This window comes from Bubalus bubalis, chromosome 19 (assembly GCF_019923935.1).
Source record: "Bubalus bubalis isolate 160015118507 breed Murrah chromosome 19, NDDB_SH_1, whole genome shotgun sequence".
Classification (NCBI taxonomy): domain Eukaryota; kingdom Metazoa; phylum Chordata; class Mammalia; order Artiodactyla; family Bovidae; genus Bubalus; species Bubalus bubalis.
This window is the reverse complement of record NC_059175.1, coordinates 36497752-36514656: the sequence shown is the minus strand read 5'-3', so window position 1 is coordinate 36514656 and position 16905 is coordinate 36497752. Positions and strand designations below refer to the sequence as shown.

Sequence of the window (16905 nt, the reverse complement as noted above, 5' to 3'; positions counted from 1 at the left end):
ACCGCAGTGGATGGTGCTCCGGAATGACTGTTTAGTTCAAGGGGGCTCACTTGCCTTCTCCTTCCTTCCGTGTAAAAAGGAGGGTAAACGAGCTTCTCCATGAGAGCTTGTGCTGCCCAGTCACGTGTGTGTGAGGGCGTAGGAGGGAAAGACTGTGAGCGGGAATAGAGATGCAGTGCCCTGAGCTTGGACTCCCTGGAAAGCAGTCCGACGTTGGTCTGTTGGCCCGGCCGTTGCCTCTCTCTAACATTTACACCCTCAGCCTAGACGGAGAGGGTAACAGTAACCTGCTGCCCCTGGAAACTGCCTGTTTGGCTGGTGTCTTGGAATTTATCAGGCCTACGTTGTGGATCTTTTCCAATTCTGTACCCTGCTCGCTTGACAACATATTTGAGAACCAGTATTCTTAGACTGCTTAGCCAGACCTCTAGAGAACCAAGGAAGGGAAATAACTTTAGTACTATGTCCTTAAAATTGTCCTAGGGACAATTGTGGGCAGCTGAGATCTCTGAAGACCCTTGAGAGCTCCTCTCAGTGTCTTCCCTTGCCCCTCTGGCTCTTGTTCATCCCTCTTTTCTGGCCCACATTGGGAGGGAACTAACCCTCTGTGTTTGTATGATACTTGAGTGTAATAAAAATCTGGAGGAATCAAATTATTTCTCATAGGCAGTAATGATTTTAACTTGAAAATTGTCTGTCTCCAACCCCACCTAGCAAAACAATCTATTTAGGTTGGATGAGTTGTAACTTTTAATTCATTCCTGCAGCAAATATTTATTAAGCATCAGACACTCATCTAGGCACTTGAGATCCTTGGCCACACAAAACAGACCAAGAGCAGCCTGGGGAGGCAGACAGTAAGCGTGTGTGTGTGCGTACTTAGTCTCTTCAGTGTGTCAGACCCTGTGCAACCCCAGGGACCATAGCCTGCCAGGCTCCTCTTATCTGTGGGATTCTCCAGGCCAGAATGCTGGAGTGGGTCGCTGTGCCCTCCTTCAGGGGATCTTCCCGACCAAGGGATCGAACCCACATCTCTTGGGTCTCCTGCATTGACAGGTTCTTTACACTAGTGCCACCTGGGAAGCCCAGACAATAAGCATAATTAACAGTAAGTTATATATTATGTTAGAAGCATGATTAACAGTAAGTTGTATATTATGTTAAAAGGTGACACATGCTATGAAAACAAGGAAAAGAAGGGGAGTTGTGTGGTGCAGTTTCCAATAGGGTGGTCTGAATAGTGATGACAGTTAAGCCAAGACTTGAAGGAGATGAGTATTGGCTTGGATGAGCTTATTCTGGCTTTGATGTGAAGTTGTTTGTGACTCTTTTTAAGTTTCCACATACCTGACCTTGATCGTCTAGAGATTTCCAGTGGTCTAGGCATGGTTCTCACATTAGTCTCAGTGACGGAGCACCTTGTAGTCAGGCTGTGCTTTGCAGACCATGAACTATTGATAAGCTTAATTCCATCTTACCAACAAGGCAGTTTTGTTAGGAGAAAAGTGTGACTTTTTCTACATATGCATGTAAAGTAAGTCTCATGAGCACACGCACAAAGGTGACAGTAACCTCACCCCCTAGTTGGTAAACTTTGATTTACTGCTTTCACATTTTACTGAAAAAATATGATTTACTATTTTAAAGTTTTTCTATTAATATTCACTCACCGTTGTATATGTTTTATCATCTTTTAGCACTTGCTAGTAGGCATTGAGTAGCAGATACTACAGGTTTAAAAAAAAATCATAGGACGAAAAAATTGTACAAACCTGCCTGTTTAACTTAATTTTCCCCCTGATGATAGGATAAACACAGCCACTTTGGTTTGATTTTCTCAACCCTGCTCAGCAGTGCTAGAACCACTATTCTGGAATATTGTCAGACATGAATTAGAAGTTCTGCAGACACTTTTACATTTCTTACATTTCTTCCTTAGTTTCTCAGGAATCTCAGAGTGGGCTTTGTAGCCATTTAACTACATGCATTTTTTTTTTTTTTAACCAGTCAAGTGGAACCCAGAATTTCTATCAAAAGGGATTGCAGAAATTACCAGATATTCTATCTTAACAAAAGAACTAGATGGTTGGGGAGAAGTAGCCCCAAAAAAAAAAAATTCAGCCCAAGGTAGATTTAGAAGACAGAAATTCCATGATTTACATTTTAATATTAGAACGTAAGATGGCAATATCTAATTGTACCCTTTCCTGTTAGTCCTTGTACGTTGCTTGGCACATGAGAGATTCCTAATAATCACTGAATTAATGTTTCCACTCATTTCTTGTTCTATCAGAGTGAGAGTGAGATCTGCAGAACCTAACATATGGTATTTCTGCCTACCAACCTTAGCCTCCTTCCCCCACCTTAATTCTATCCCTGCCATCTCTTCCACCTCTGCCCTCTTATTTCAGCAAAAATTAAAAACAGGTTGTAGTTCTCACTGGGAACTTGCAGTTCTTTCTGACCCCAGAACAGCACTTATTTTCCTCACCAGTAATGATTCACAGGATCATAGCTTCTTCCAGTAAACCTTCTCCTAACCTGCTTTTCGTTCAGGTTAACATCACATCTTTATATTCCATATCTCTGTTTTACTTCTGCTATTGTCCTGCTGGTTAATCTCATAGATAGGGAGATATTATTCATAGTTCACAAATGTGGGTTGTTCCTGAGAAAGCTTTATGAGATTTGGATCTTTGTAAACTAAAAATAATAACCACCTGGCCTCAATATGCTGTCCAGAGGGGCATACTGTGTGCATAAAAGCATGAATCGCTGAGATCTAAATCTGCTTCATTGGTAAAATGAACCAAGTTATGTGGGTTCAGCATTCCAAGATGCCAGCCTCACGTGACAGCAGAGCTCGGAAGGCCCAGCTTCGTGGTTTTGATGCTATCAGAACAGGAGAGGAGACAAGGCAGGAAGGGGGCATCTTTTATATTTTTATAGAGTGTCACAGAGATAATATGTGATAGAACAGAACTCAGTGGTTTGGAAGAAAATGCCCCAAAAGCTACAAGTCATCATCAGGGTGACATTCAGTTTAGTAAACTAGCCATCCAAGTACCAGCAGAGTTTTCTTTCCCTTTTATTTGTGCCCCATTTAGATGATTCCCATGTCTTTTCCTTTTTAGAGTGTTGTCCGCTGCCTGTGGCACCCAAAGCTGAACCAGATCATGGTGGGGACTGGAAACGGGTTGGCTAAAGTCTACTATGACCCCAACAAGAGTCAGAGGTATTTCATAAGTGTTGCCTGTTTGAGATGGATGACAACAACTGGGGGGAGGGCTTTTTTTTCACCCCTGCTTTTATTTATTTCCTTCTTTGATGGGGATCCACCCTTTTAGAAAATGCAGCTGGCTCAGACCAAAGCCTCAAACTCCTCATATTGTGCTTTAAAGAGGATTTAGATAGCTCCTTGATCCATACAGAATTCAAAGTGAAAGTTTCCTGGGGATTTGCAGTTCTTTAGCTGAAATGTTGAGTGCGAGGAGCGGGGGGAAGGCCTGCCCACTCTGCATACCACCCTGGACAGTGGCATTAGTAGTGATGCATGTAAGGGATTAACAGAACAAGGAACGAACCATTCACAGGAAATGGAACCGGCTTGTCTGTTTTGTTCCCTTTCTGTTTGGGCTTTTCTCAGGTACCATTTGGATGTTTGGTGGAGTTGTTCTCTGCCAGCAGAGGAGGACAGCACAGACAGTTTCCCCTTCTACCCCACATCTGCCCAATTGTCAAATTTAAGCATACCAGTGTGTTTCAAGGACCTAAAAAACTCACTGGAGGCTCAGTCAGTCCCTCAGTTATTTCTCTTTTCCTTGGGCACAAATGTAAACGTGTCACCATCCAAAAGAGATGGTCTGTTTCTCTCTATTAAGATACAGTAAGTGATTAGCTGTTTCTTTAGAATATCTATTATAAAATTCCACATGCTAAATTTACTGGGGTCCCTCATAAACCTGTTGTGAGGTCCCACATTCTTCTGGGGGGAAAGGAAGCCTGTCCTCTATTAGTGAATATTTATTGACTATAGTTTGGCTCTGAATAGAAGCAGACTATTTGCTTCAGAATTTTCTGGCATTGGAATCTTTGCCCTATAAAATAAAATTATATATTGTGGTCTTTAAGAACAAATAGAATTTTTTTGTTATTTAATCAAGAAATTAAAAATACTAATGTAAGTAGGATGAAAGGAAGAGGGCCATTTTACTTGAGAAAATGATGAGCCCCATTTGATAGCACCCTTTAGAAGGCACTATCTTTGGACTCTTTTAAAAAATTTACTTATTTGTATTTGTCTCTCCTGAAAGGGATACTCATTATTGCTAAGGAGAGTGAAACATTCTAAGCACACTTTTGGTTAATCCCACACATTCTTGAGCTGTAGCCCCTTGGCAATCCTGCCAAGCTGACTTGGATCCAGACACTTGTACTCTTGTATTAGAGATGTGGACAAATGCCACTTGGGCTATAGACCACCCAGGTTGCTTTCATCTGAGCCATAAACTAAAATTTGAACCCTGTGACCTTTAGGGTGAAAAGGTTGATTAATGTTAATATCTCTTTAAGATCTTAATTTTAGGTTATTTCTATAGATTTTTTAAACTAGCCTTTTGTTTTCCAGTTACCTTTCTAACCTTCTCACACAGTAGTAACCACTGATGCACAGACTTGCCTTCCCATATGTTTAATCTCTTATCACCAAGGGCTCCATCTGTTGCCAGTCCTTAGAAAGCCAAGGACTTGGTGAGTTGGTGTGTACAGAGTGTGTTCCTGAAAAGTGTCTAATGCTTTTGACATCTACTTTCTGTTTCTAAGACCAAATAAAGGAAATAATTTGCTTTAACTCCTCTCAGGGGAGCGAAATTATGTGTAGTTAAAACCCAGCGGAAGGCGAAGCAAGCAGAGACTCTAACCCAGGACTACATCATCACCCGTAAGTTGTTAGCATGGTCTCTCTGTCATGCATCTGTCTTATGTTCTAGTGTGCTGTTGATCTCATGGCTTTAGAGACAGAAAAAGCCCTCCAAGTTCAGGCATATATTAAAAAATACCCTATTCATGTGTTTAGGATGGGAGTCATGTAATCGCAAACTCCTTCAGCTTCTGTGACTCATCCCAGAGACAGGGTTACTTCATGTAACTTTCAACCCCAAAAGGAAGAGCCTAAATTCTGTGACCCTGTGACAGATTGATCCAGAGACCTTCAGATATAAAATGAACTACCTGAGGTACAATCAGAAATCTTATCAGGACAGAGCAGCGTCTCAGCTTTGTCACACAACTTTGTTAATCTGATAGATTTTCGTTTCCCAGAGTCACAGTCTCAGACCTGCCAAGGGTAGCGGCTAGAAGGATCTCAGATGCAGTAGCAATTGCCATTAGCAGGTGCCCTGTGGACTTGCTCAGTGGCTCAGTCTCAAGCCCAGGGCCGCTGCACTACTGGGTTTTCTCCCTGGGGGTGGGTCTTGTATAAAACCAAGTCCCTAGGAGCTGGTGATGAGTAAAAAGATCCCATGGCATTTTTTTTGCAAGAGTAGAAGTGTTAAAGTCAGTGTCAGAAGCAGGCTAGCTCATATAATTACACGTGGCCTACTTAAATTCCTGCAGTCGTTTGAGGTGAAAAGCTATTTTTCCCTCTCCTAAAAATACTATTGTGTCATGTTGCCCAGCAGAGTCATGGGTGGCTGTGTTTCTCAGCTCCCCTAACTCAAGGCAGGCATATTACTGGTGAGTGACATGGTCCTGGCCCAGGCTGGCAGTGTGCATTGAGGATGGCAGGCAGTGGAAGTGGTTTTCAGGTGTTACAGCCATTTCTGTCATTCACATCATAAATTTCCTTTAAACCCTTATTATCCTTTTAATTCTCCCCCAGTTTTCTCTTTTAAAGAAGTTTTAATTTGCATGTAAACATTCAAAGACATTATTCTGGTACTTTTTGTGGTCATAGATATTTAATTCTTTCCCCAGTAGTCTTCCCCCTCTCCACCAGAATGACACTGTTTTCCTTATAAATTTGTATTTTCTTTTATATTCTGAAACTTAATTCTGACATTGAGTGAACAACCAAGAACAATTGGACAGATGTTACACTCTAATTTTTATTCTTTCATTGACCGCATTGAAAAAAGAATAAGTCCCTGTTAAGTCACCACGTCAGGAGATTCAGTCACCTCTGTGCCTCTATCCCAGTTTCTGTGGGATAACTGTTCGTCCCTTCTGGTTGCTCAGTGTTGTCAACCATTCCTGAGAGGTGGTCACATTTCAGAAATGTGTGAAGTGATTCCAGTGTTTATGAGGCCTCTGAGGAGACCGAGGCTGACAGCTAGCTGTTGGCATTATTCACATTTGGGTCCTGTAAGAAAAAAAGTAAGAGGCAGTCCCATTAAGTGTTTCTTGTCAAAACCACAGAAGTTAGGTTTAACTGCTGCCCACGGTCTGGTACATGGGGAGCCTCATCAGTGTTTCCGTGACGGTATTTGACAGTATTTCCTGAGCGCCATTAGTTGCCAGGAGAGGTGAACAATGTGTCTGGTCTCAAACAAAATTGGCTAATTGGTTTCAGTAAGACTGTCTTTTATTATTAGATGAAGGCCGTCATTATGACTTCCATTTCATCTACATTTAGTCATGCTCTAGCTATGTTTTTGGATGGAAGGGTTATTATCATAATGAAATTTTTCAACTGTGACTTCTCCTAGCTCATGCCTTGCCTATGTTCCGTGAACCTCGCCAACGGAGTACAAGGAAACAGCTGGAGAAGGACAGACTGGATCCCCTGAAGTCTCACAAACCCGAGCCTCCTGTCGCAGGCCCAGGTGACTGATCTAGCTAGTGACCCGCAGAGGGGGTCATTGAGGGCCAGGGTGGGGTAATCGAGACAGAACTTAGAAGATCTTTTGGGCCTGGATACCCGTCTTCAGAGATTTTTACTAAATAGGATTTTTCAAACACCTTCTTTTAGCCTCAGAACTTTTTGCTTAAAGAACTGATGCAGAAGCCCAGTGCATAAAACTGATGGAAATGGAGCTGCTGTGCTGAAGCAGAGAGGAAGCCCAGAGCCATTTCTTCTTGGTCTCCAAGTCCTTTAGGGGACCTCACTGGAGCTCTGGGGCTCCTTGGAACTCAGTGTTTAAATCACTGCTCACCATACTGGCTTAAAATTCAACATTGAATACTTTGGCCGAAATTTAGGCTGGATTAGAGTTCACAAAAGGCAGAAAGGGGCCATCATTTAGTTCTGCGTTATTAAAATAGAGCTACCCATTTCCCTAGAAGATGAATAAAAATCCTTAGAGTTTCTAAGAAAGTAAGGCCAGAAGAAAGCAAGGCAGTATTGGCCATCATACAGCCGCGCCTTTACTAGAATCCCTTTCTCTGTTATCAGCTACACAGTCTCCATTTGTTCTATGTTCATAAGCTTATATCATTTATGACTTGTTAATTCATCTGAACCTGACTTCTGGACCTCTGTCTCTTTGGCCTGCCCCTTTAGCATTGAAAAAAATCTCATATACCAGTCTCAGTTTTTTCCCCATTTTCTCTGCCATTGTCCTCTAATCAGAATTCCTGTATAATATTCTTGCCTGGATTATTAAAAAGCTCTTGTAACTAGGTACTCTCTCAATGCTCTGTCCTCACTACTCCCTTCATTCATCTTACAGCTTTTATTCCCAATTCCTGTAGTTTTCATATTGCTGTTGCCCCCACATCTTTGGAAGCTGTGCACTGTCTAGTTGCATGCCCAGAGATTCAGAGTTCTCTGCAGTCTGACTCTCAGCTGTGTTTGAGCTTTACACCTCACCTCTCTCCTACTCTAATCTGATATGACTGTTGGTTCATCCCTGCCCCCAAATGCCCATTGAACTTCCCTCTTTCTATACTTCTGTATTTAAACTATTCAGTTCATTGAAAATAACCTTCTCTGTCTTCTGACTTCTCCCAAACTGGATGTATTTCTTCCTATAGATTCCCTTCCCACATCAGCCTGAAGAGCTCTTTTCTTCTTCTAAGTGCTACTGATATAATAGTTACTAGCCATACAAATTCTCTGGCAATCATTTCCTGCCTAATAAAATTAATCTTTTAGTGCTACTTGACTTTTCATGTGGTGTTTTGTCTTTTTTTTCTCTCTTTAACCTGCTTGAAAAGTCATATGTCTTTTGAGTACTGGGAACCAGGCTAGCAGTTGAGGGTTCAGTGGGGAACAAAGTCCTGCCCAGGTGAAGCTTCCTGTCGAGAGCCATTACATATAGTAAAATAATGTCAATCAGTCTATTCATCTTACTTGTTTTCTTTCCTACAAGGTCCTTGGAAGATGGCAAGCCCTAAGATATTCTTGTTTAAAACTAAAATAGCATCTAATGATGATTGGTTATTTTTATTAATTGAATTTCATGTATTCATGCCTGAAGCATTTTTTAAGGCATATACATGGCAAACTATTTGTATTTCTTCCTACATTGCTGTCATTGTGTAAACTGGCAACTAAAGCGTAATAAAAACATGTCTGTATTTTAAAATACTATGGGGAAGTTGAGCTTTGGTGATGTTCCACTTTGGTTGTGATTACCTTAAATGAAAGCAGAAAGGACGATACTCAAGTACTCTTAAGTGTGCTTCAAACCAAAGGCTATAGAAGCCCCAGGATGCTTAAAACCTTGATTCTTTGCTGAATGACAAAAGTCAGGTCAATCTGAACCCCTGACCCTACCCTGTCATTCACTGAACCTGTAGCCTGGGCAGCCAGCAGTGAAGGATTTTCAGCCTTGTCAGATAAGCCCAGACTGTATGCTCACTCTGTTCCTGATTTTTTTTTTTCCCTTTGGAACAGGTCGTGGTGGCCGGGTTGGAACCCATGGAGGCACTCTGTCTTCATACATTGTGAAGAACATCGCTTTGGACAAAACTGACGACAGCAACCCCCGGGAAGCCATTTTGCGGCATGCCAAGGCGGCCGAGGACAACCCGTACTGGGTTTCTCCAGCATACTCCAAGTAAGGAACCAGACTTTTAAAATAGAACATTCTTATGTTAACAAATTGGGTAGAACATAGCTTTGGGGTTCTAACTTCTCCCTTTCTTTTTTATTCTTAAGCATGAGAAATAGGCCAGGTACTAAAGGTCCAGAAACATATGCATTTGTTTATATCTGAGGACTCTAAACTTCTAAATTTTTAAACTAGGCCACTTCCATCAGAGTTATACCAGTATTCTTGCCTGGAAAATTCCTTGGACAGAGGAGCCTAGCAGGCTCCAGTCTATGAGGTCACAAGAGTCAGACATGACTGAGCACTTACACCAACCCATTGTGGGGGTTCCCTGGTGGCTCAATGGTATAGAATCCACCTGCCACTGTAGGAGACGTGGGTTTGATCCCTGGTGGGGATGATCTCCTGGAGGAGGAAATGGCACCCCACTCCACTATTCTTGCCTGGGAAGTCCCATGGACAGAGGAGCCTGGTGGGCTACAGCCCATGGGGTTGCAAGAGAGTCAGACACGACTTAGCAACTAAAACAACAACAACACAACAACAAACCAGTTATGTGAAACTCATTCTACCTGTGATTAAAGAAAGAAAGGAAGAAAGAGAAAGAAAATCACTGCCTGTATGCGATATCTTACTTGTGAAAGTTGCTCTGTCGTGTCTGACTCTTTGCTACCCCATGTATATACAGTCCATGAAGTTCTCCAGTTCAGAATACTGGAGTGGGTAGCCGTTCCCTTCTCCAAGAAATCTTCCCAACCCAGGGATTGAATCCAGGTGTCCTGCATTGTGGGTGGATTCTTTACCAGCTGAGCCACCAGGGAAGCCCAAGAATACTGGAGTGGGTAGCTTATCCCTTCTCCAGGGGATCTTCCCGACCTAGGAATCAAACCAGGGTCTCTTGCATGGCAGGCAGATTCTTTATCAGCTGAGCTATAGTTAGGGTTAAAAACAGGAGAAGGAAATAGCAACCCACTCCAGTATTCTTGCCGGGGAAATCCCACGGACAGAGGGGCCTGGCATGCTGCAGTCCCTGAGATTGTAAAGAGTCGGACACAACTTAGTGACTGAACAACAAAAAGCAAATGAAGGGGAACAGTTTGTAGGATCCATTATTGAGGATTAACTTTTATTTGTAGAGCTGGTTTGTAAGTAATACTTAACACAGGCAGAGTAGAGCCTGCCAGTTCAGATTCCCTCAGTTAGCTTAACATGGGTGAAGTTGTAGTGGTTAGAAACTGTACAGAGAGTTGATCTGTACTTTTCACTCAACTTGCCCTGATGTCAACACTTTACATGACCATAGTACATATGGTAGATTTAGTCCTAATTTTTTAAGGAATCTCCATAAATAGTCTTTTGAGCTTTGCTTTTTTTTTTCACTTAGCAGTATGACCTGGAAATCATTGCCCATCAGTTCATAGAGTTCATTCTCATTCTTTTTCACAGCTGCGTAGTGATCCACTGTGTGGCTATACAGTGATTTATTCCGCTGCTCTCCTGTGTGTGTATTTAGATTGTTCCCAGTATTTTGCAATTACTAACATAGTGAACTCCAGGAGTTAGTCAGGGAGACCTGGCGTGCTGCGATTCATGGGGTCGCAAAGAGTTGGACATGACTGAGTGACTGAACTGAATTGGACTGAGGATAGTGAATAAATTTGTGTATGTGTATTTTTGTATTGTTAGAAGTAAATCAGCTTTTTTTGTTGATGTTTTTATGTATTTCTAAAGTTTTCTCTTCAATTATGAGAAAGCTGATATTTATATGCTGGAAAAAATCCTTTATAAACCAAGTCAACTTACGTGTTATACTGATATTGAGCCCCTATATGCGGATCATTATGAGCTATGGATACTTTGCCTAAAAGTAAAACACACTGTCTTAGCTTGGGTTCCTTAGAAGCAGACCTTGAGAAAAAGACCCCTGTGAAGATGACTGAAGCCAAGAAAGAGTACAACATTAAACAGAGCTCCAAGAAGGGTCATTTTCCTTAGTATCCCACAGGGTGACCCTGCAGACCCTGGTCAGGGGCACAGTAACTGGAGTGCTTCACTCCAGCATCCATTAGTCATTGGTGATGGCTGGAGGTGGAACTGAGGGAGACACTTAAGGTACTTCCAACTCTCTGGGGCTCCAGCAACCTGGGGACAGTCCTCTGACAAAGAGAGAGATGGATGCTACTGCTGTGAGTGAAAGCACCCTGCAGAAAAATGATAAAGTGATTTGAGGGCCCCTGGTGGGGAGCATCATATCCTCTACTATATGTGTTGTAGCAGAGCAGACTTTACTGTATGACATCAGTGGTGGATGTTCGCAACATGTATGAATAACCAGACAACACAGATGGAACATCTCTGAACAGTTAGTTGGATAATATCACAACAGTTAAGAGGGTCATATCAAGGCTGGCCAGCTAAATAGTTTGCATTTAGCCTTCATTTGTATCAAATCTGTGTGCTATAAACTAATATGTGTCAACACATCCTTGGCACTCAGATATGCTTGTGGGTTTATGGATTATGCCTCTGTTGACACTTCTGTTTCTAATGGAATAGTTATTGTCTATTACCATTAGGGATTTTTTATGCTTCAAAAATTTGTTTAGAAGCATACCAAAAATTATCTGAGGAAAGGAAGAGTAACTAAACAGAGCCATAGTTTAAAATTTGCCAAACATAGTTAAGTAACATTTAGATAGTGAACTGCTCCAAACAGATGTACATACGTTTGTACACAGAGTAGATTGTTGCAGTGTCTCCACAAATATTGAAAAAATGTCATTTGCTGATTAATGATTGATACTAGCAACATGAGCTTCCCAGGTGGTGCTAGTGGTAAAGAACCCACCTGGCCAGTCCAGAAGATGTAAAAGTTGTGGGCTTGATCCCTGGGTTGGGAAGATCCCCTGGGCATGGCAACCCACTCCAGTTTCTTGCCTGGAGAATCCCATGGACCGAGCCTGGTGGTCTACAGCCTGTAGGTTGGACAAAGAGTTGGACATAGCTGAAGTGATTTAGCACACATGCATATGTTAAAATCTTCTTTTTTTTTTCCTGTGAACTTTCTGTTTATGTCTTTTGCCCTTTTGTCTATTTGTCTTTATATTAAGGAGCTTAACCCTTTATGTGTCATGTATTGCAAGTATTTCTACTAGTCAGTTGTCTTTATTTTTATTTGGTTTATGATATTTTCCCCCCAAGTAAAAAAAATTATTAAATGTGGTCAGATTTAGAGGGGTTTGTTGTTGTAGTTGTTTAGTCGCTAAGTCATGCCTGACTTGTTGGCGACCCCCATGGATTGTAGCCCACCAGGCTCCTCTGTCCATGGGATTTCCCAGGCAAGAATATTGGATTGGGTTGCCGTTTCCTTCTCCAGGGGATCTTCCCAACCCAGGGATCAAACCTAGGTCTCCTGCATTGGCAGGCGGATTCTTTACTATTGAGTCACCTGGGAAGCCCCTGAAAAATTATATCACACACAAATAATTTCCAACATTTGTACCTGCTATTTCTTTATCTTATCTAATTGTACTGACTAGTACTGCCAGAACAGTATTAAATAGTAAAACCAATAGTGCACATCCTTTTCTTAAAACTTGTGTAATTGCCCTTTTTGTAGATGAAAAAAAGTCAAATATTGGCAATTTCATATTGTTCAATTTAATGGTATCTCTCCATAAAATATGACAACTTTTGAAAACACCCACATGCAAGATGTTAGAGAAGATTCAACAAAGATTTCTGGAACACCTACAATGTGTCAGATACTGTTCTAAGTTGTGGTTTATGGAGCTTATATTCTGGTAGACAGAGACAGACAATAAATAAATCCATAAATGTTAGATGGTAGCAAGTGCAATGAAGAAAGATAAAATAGGGATAAAGGGGCATAGAGTAATTGGGGAGAGAAAAGGGCACTATTTTCAGATAAAACAATCAGGATAGAACCTCTGCTAAAGTGGTTGTGGACTTGAGTGGAATGAGGGAATGAGCCATGCAGGGATCCAAGGGAAGAGCATCCTAGGTGAAGAAAACACAGTGTGGAGATGAGAGGCATGTTGCTCTGAAATAGATGCTGAGTTTTATTGAATTCCTTTGTCATATCTCTATGAATTTCTACTTGTTGTGTTTTTGTTTTGGTGGGAGGTTTTTCTGGCCACACTGTGTGGTTTATGGGATCTTAGTTCCCCAACCAGGGGACCAGAGATGGAACCCTTGACTTCTGCAGTGGAAGTTCAGAGTCCTAACCACAGGACTACCAGGCAGTTCCCTGTGTACTTCTACTTTGATCAATGAATATGATTCATCATATTACAAAAGTCCTAATAGTGGATCATCCTAGCATCTGTGATATGACCCTCACATGCTTGTGGTTTGTTCTTTGTCAGGTGTTAGGCTGCCTTCCTAAAAACTTCATGTGCTTTCCTTTTCTGTATATACTCTTGAACTGCCTTGTGTACCATGAAATCTATTTGTAAAAATTGGAGAGATGGTGAAACTGTTGAAGTCAGGTGCTTTTGTAGAGGAGAGAGTGAGTAGTAATTCCTTAATCTTTCTTCTGCTTGTCTATCCCCTCATGGGAAGTAGACTCTTTGGATTTTCTGACTTTTCTGAGTCTGCTTGGTAATTAATATCTTCTTGGAAAAAAACACCCTCTTCCAACAACACAAGAGAAGACTCTACACATGGATATCACCAGATGGTCAACACCGAAATCAGATTGATTATATTCTTTGCAGCCAAAGATGGAGAAGCTCTATACAGTCAGCAAAAACAAGACCTGGAGCTGACTGTGGCTCAGATCATGACCTCATTATTGCCAGATTCAGACTTAAATTGAAGAAAGTGGGGAAAACCACTAGACCATTCAGGTATGACCTCAATCAAATCCCTTATGATTATACAGTGGAAGTGAGAAATAGATTTAAGGGACTAGATCTGATAGAGTGCCTGATAAACTATGGACTGAGGTTCGTGACATTGTACAGGAGACAGGGATCAAGACTATCCCCATGGAAAAGAAATGCAAAAAAGCCAAATGGCTGTCTGGGGAGGCCTTACAAATAGCTGTGAAAGGAAGAGAAGCGAAAAGCAGAGGAGAAAAGGACAGATATAGCCGTTTGAATGCAGAGTTCCAAAGAATAGCAAGGAGAGATAAGAAAGCCTTCCTCAGCGATCAATGCAAAGAAATAGAGGAAAACAACAGAATGGGAAAGACTAGAGATCTCTTCAAGAAAATTAGGGAACATTTCATGCAAAGATGGGCTCGATAAAGGACAGAAATGATATGGACCTAACAGAAGCAGAAGATATTAAGAAGAGGTGGCAAGAATACACAGAAGAACTGTACAAAAAAGATCTTCATGACCCAGATAATCACGATGGTATGATCACTGACCTAGAGCCAGACATCCTGGAATGTGAAGTCAAGTGGGCCTTAGAAAGCATCACTACAAACAAAGCTAGTGGAGGTGATGGAATTCCAGTTGAGCTATTCCAAATCTGAAAGATGATGCTGTGAAAGTGCTGCACTCAATATGCCAGCAAATTTGGAAAACTCAGCAGTGGCCACAGGACTGAAAAAGGTCAGTTTTCATTCCAATGCTAAAGAAAGGCAATGCCAAAGAATGTTCAAACTACCGCATAATTGCACTCATCTCACACGCTAGTAAAGTAATGCTCAAAATTCTCCAAGCCAGGCTTCAGCAATACATGAACCATGAACTTCCTGATGTTCAAGCTGGTTTTAGAAAAGGCAGGAGAACCAGAAATCAAATTGCCAACATCCGCTGGATCATGGAAAAAGCAAGAGAGTTCCAGAAAAACATCTATTTGTGCTTTATTGACTATGCCAAAGCCTTTGACTGTGTGGATCACAATAAACTGTGGGAAATTCTGAAAGAGATGGGAATACCAGACCACCTGACCTGCCTCTTGAGAAACCTATATGCAGGTCAGGAAGCAACAGTTAGAACTGGACAAGGAACAACAGACTGGTTCCAAATAGGAAAAGGAGTACATCAAGACTGTACATTGTCACCCTGCTTATTTAACTTCTATGCAGAGTACATCATGAGAAACGCTGGGCTAGAGGAAGCACAAGCTGGAATCAAGATTGCCGGGAGAAATATCAATAACCTCAGATATGCAGATGACAACCACCCTTATGGCAGAAAGTGAAGAGGAACTCAAAAGCCTCTTGATGAAAGTGAAAGAAGAGAGTGAAAAAGTTGGCCTAAAGCTCAACATTCAGAAAAGGAAGATCATGGCATCCGGTCCCATCACTTCATGGGAAATAGATGGGGAAACAGTGGAAACAGTGTCAGACTTTATTTTTCTGGGCTCCAAAATCACTGCAGATGGTGACTGCAGCCATGAAATTAAAAGACGCTTATTCCTTGGAAGGAAAGTTATGTCCAACCTAGATAGCATATTCAAAAGCAGAGACATTACTTTGCCAACAAAGGTCCGTCTAGTCAAGGCTATGGTTTTTCCAGTGGTCATGTATGGATATGAGAGTTGGACTGTAAAGAAGGCTGAGTGCCGAAGAATTGATGCTTTTGAACTGTGGTGTTGGAGAAGACTCCTGAGAGTCCCTTGGACTGAGTGCAAGGAGATCCAACCAGTCCATTCTAAAGGAATCAGCGCTGAGTGTTCTTTGGAAGGAATGATGCTAAAGCTGAAACTCCAGTACTTTGGCCACCTCATGCAAAGAGTTGACTCATTGGAAAAGACTCTGATGCTGGGAGGGATTGGGGGCAGGAGGAAAAGGGGACGACAGAGGATGAGATGGCTGGATGGCATCACCGACTTGATGGATGTGAGTTTGAGTAAACTCTGGGAGTTAGTAATGGACAGGGAGGCCTGGCGTGCTGCGATTCATGGGGTCACAAAGAGTCGGACATGACTGAGCGACTGAGCTGAACTGAACTGGAAAAAAAATTCGTCCACGTTTTCAACTTTCTTATATAGAGTTAATTGAAGCAGAAATTGATTTTGTTCGTTGGTTACTCTTACCCAGTGTCATTTTCCTGCGTCTTAGGTGGTTTAGTATTATTTACAATTGAATAATATGCTAGTCTCCTAGCAGTTCTGCAAAATGGGTTGAATAGATACTGTCATATCCTTATCTTACATGTGAGGAGACTAACAATTTACAATTGAAACTAGAATTAGACTTCATTTCTCTTAATCCCTTGTAGGGCTTCCTTTGTAGCTCAGTTGGTAGAGAATCTGCCTGCAATGCAGGAGACCTAGGTTTGATCCCTGGGTTGGGAAGATCCCCTGGAAAAGGGTAAGGCTTCCCATTCCAGTATTCTGGCCTGGAGAATTCCATGGACATGTGTAGTCCACAGGGTCACAAAGAGTTGGACCCAACTGAGTGACTTTCATTTTCCCTTTCTCTTGATCCCTAATTTAATGAGCTCTTCAGAGGTCTGTGGTCTCTCTCAATATACACTTTCCTAATGCTACGTTTTGCTCCCATCTCTTTCCTTCCATTCAGTTTTGTCACTTTACGTTTATTGCTTACGAAGTTCATGGTGCTGTCTGTGGCATGTGATTTGTTAGCCTGAATTGCAGTGCAATTTCTCCTGTGCTCACTTGCTAGAGTGTACTATTTTACTGCCAAAGAGCAGAGTGTTTGAAGGGAAGCTAATATTTAAAAGGATCTTTTCATAAAGGTGAGAATGTGTGTCTGATTGTTCTTCTTCACTGCAATTGATTTGTGTCAGTGATGAAGTGAAGTGGAAATTTACTGTGTCTTGCATTATCCCAGAAAAACACAATTATTGACAGATATTGCACAAATCTGCCTGCTTGCAGATGACATATACTCACCTTTTCTCTCCAGTGATAAGAACAAAGAGCCTTTGAACCCTTTACCTTTATTTTTGAGTACTGAAGTTTCATT

The 16905-nt window shown here is 41.7% G+C and overlaps 1 protein-coding gene across 1 annotated transcript in view; it reads left to right on the top strand.

The window, feature by feature from the left end:
* The window catches only part of WDR70 (WD repeat domain 70), a 277449-nt gene that overhangs the window by 250642 nt on the left and 9902 nt on the right, over nucleotides 1-16905 (top strand). The window contains exons 14-17 of the mRNA XM_025270591.3: nucleotides 3135-3235; nucleotides 4860-4939; nucleotides 6705-6821; nucleotides 8837-8999. Of these exons, the coding sequence (XP_025126376.1) occupies nucleotides 3135-3235; nucleotides 4860-4939; nucleotides 6705-6821; nucleotides 8837-8999 (461 nt within the window). The remainder of the gene's footprint in view (nucleotides 1-3134; nucleotides 3236-4859; nucleotides 4940-6704; nucleotides 6822-8836; nucleotides 9000-16905) is intronic.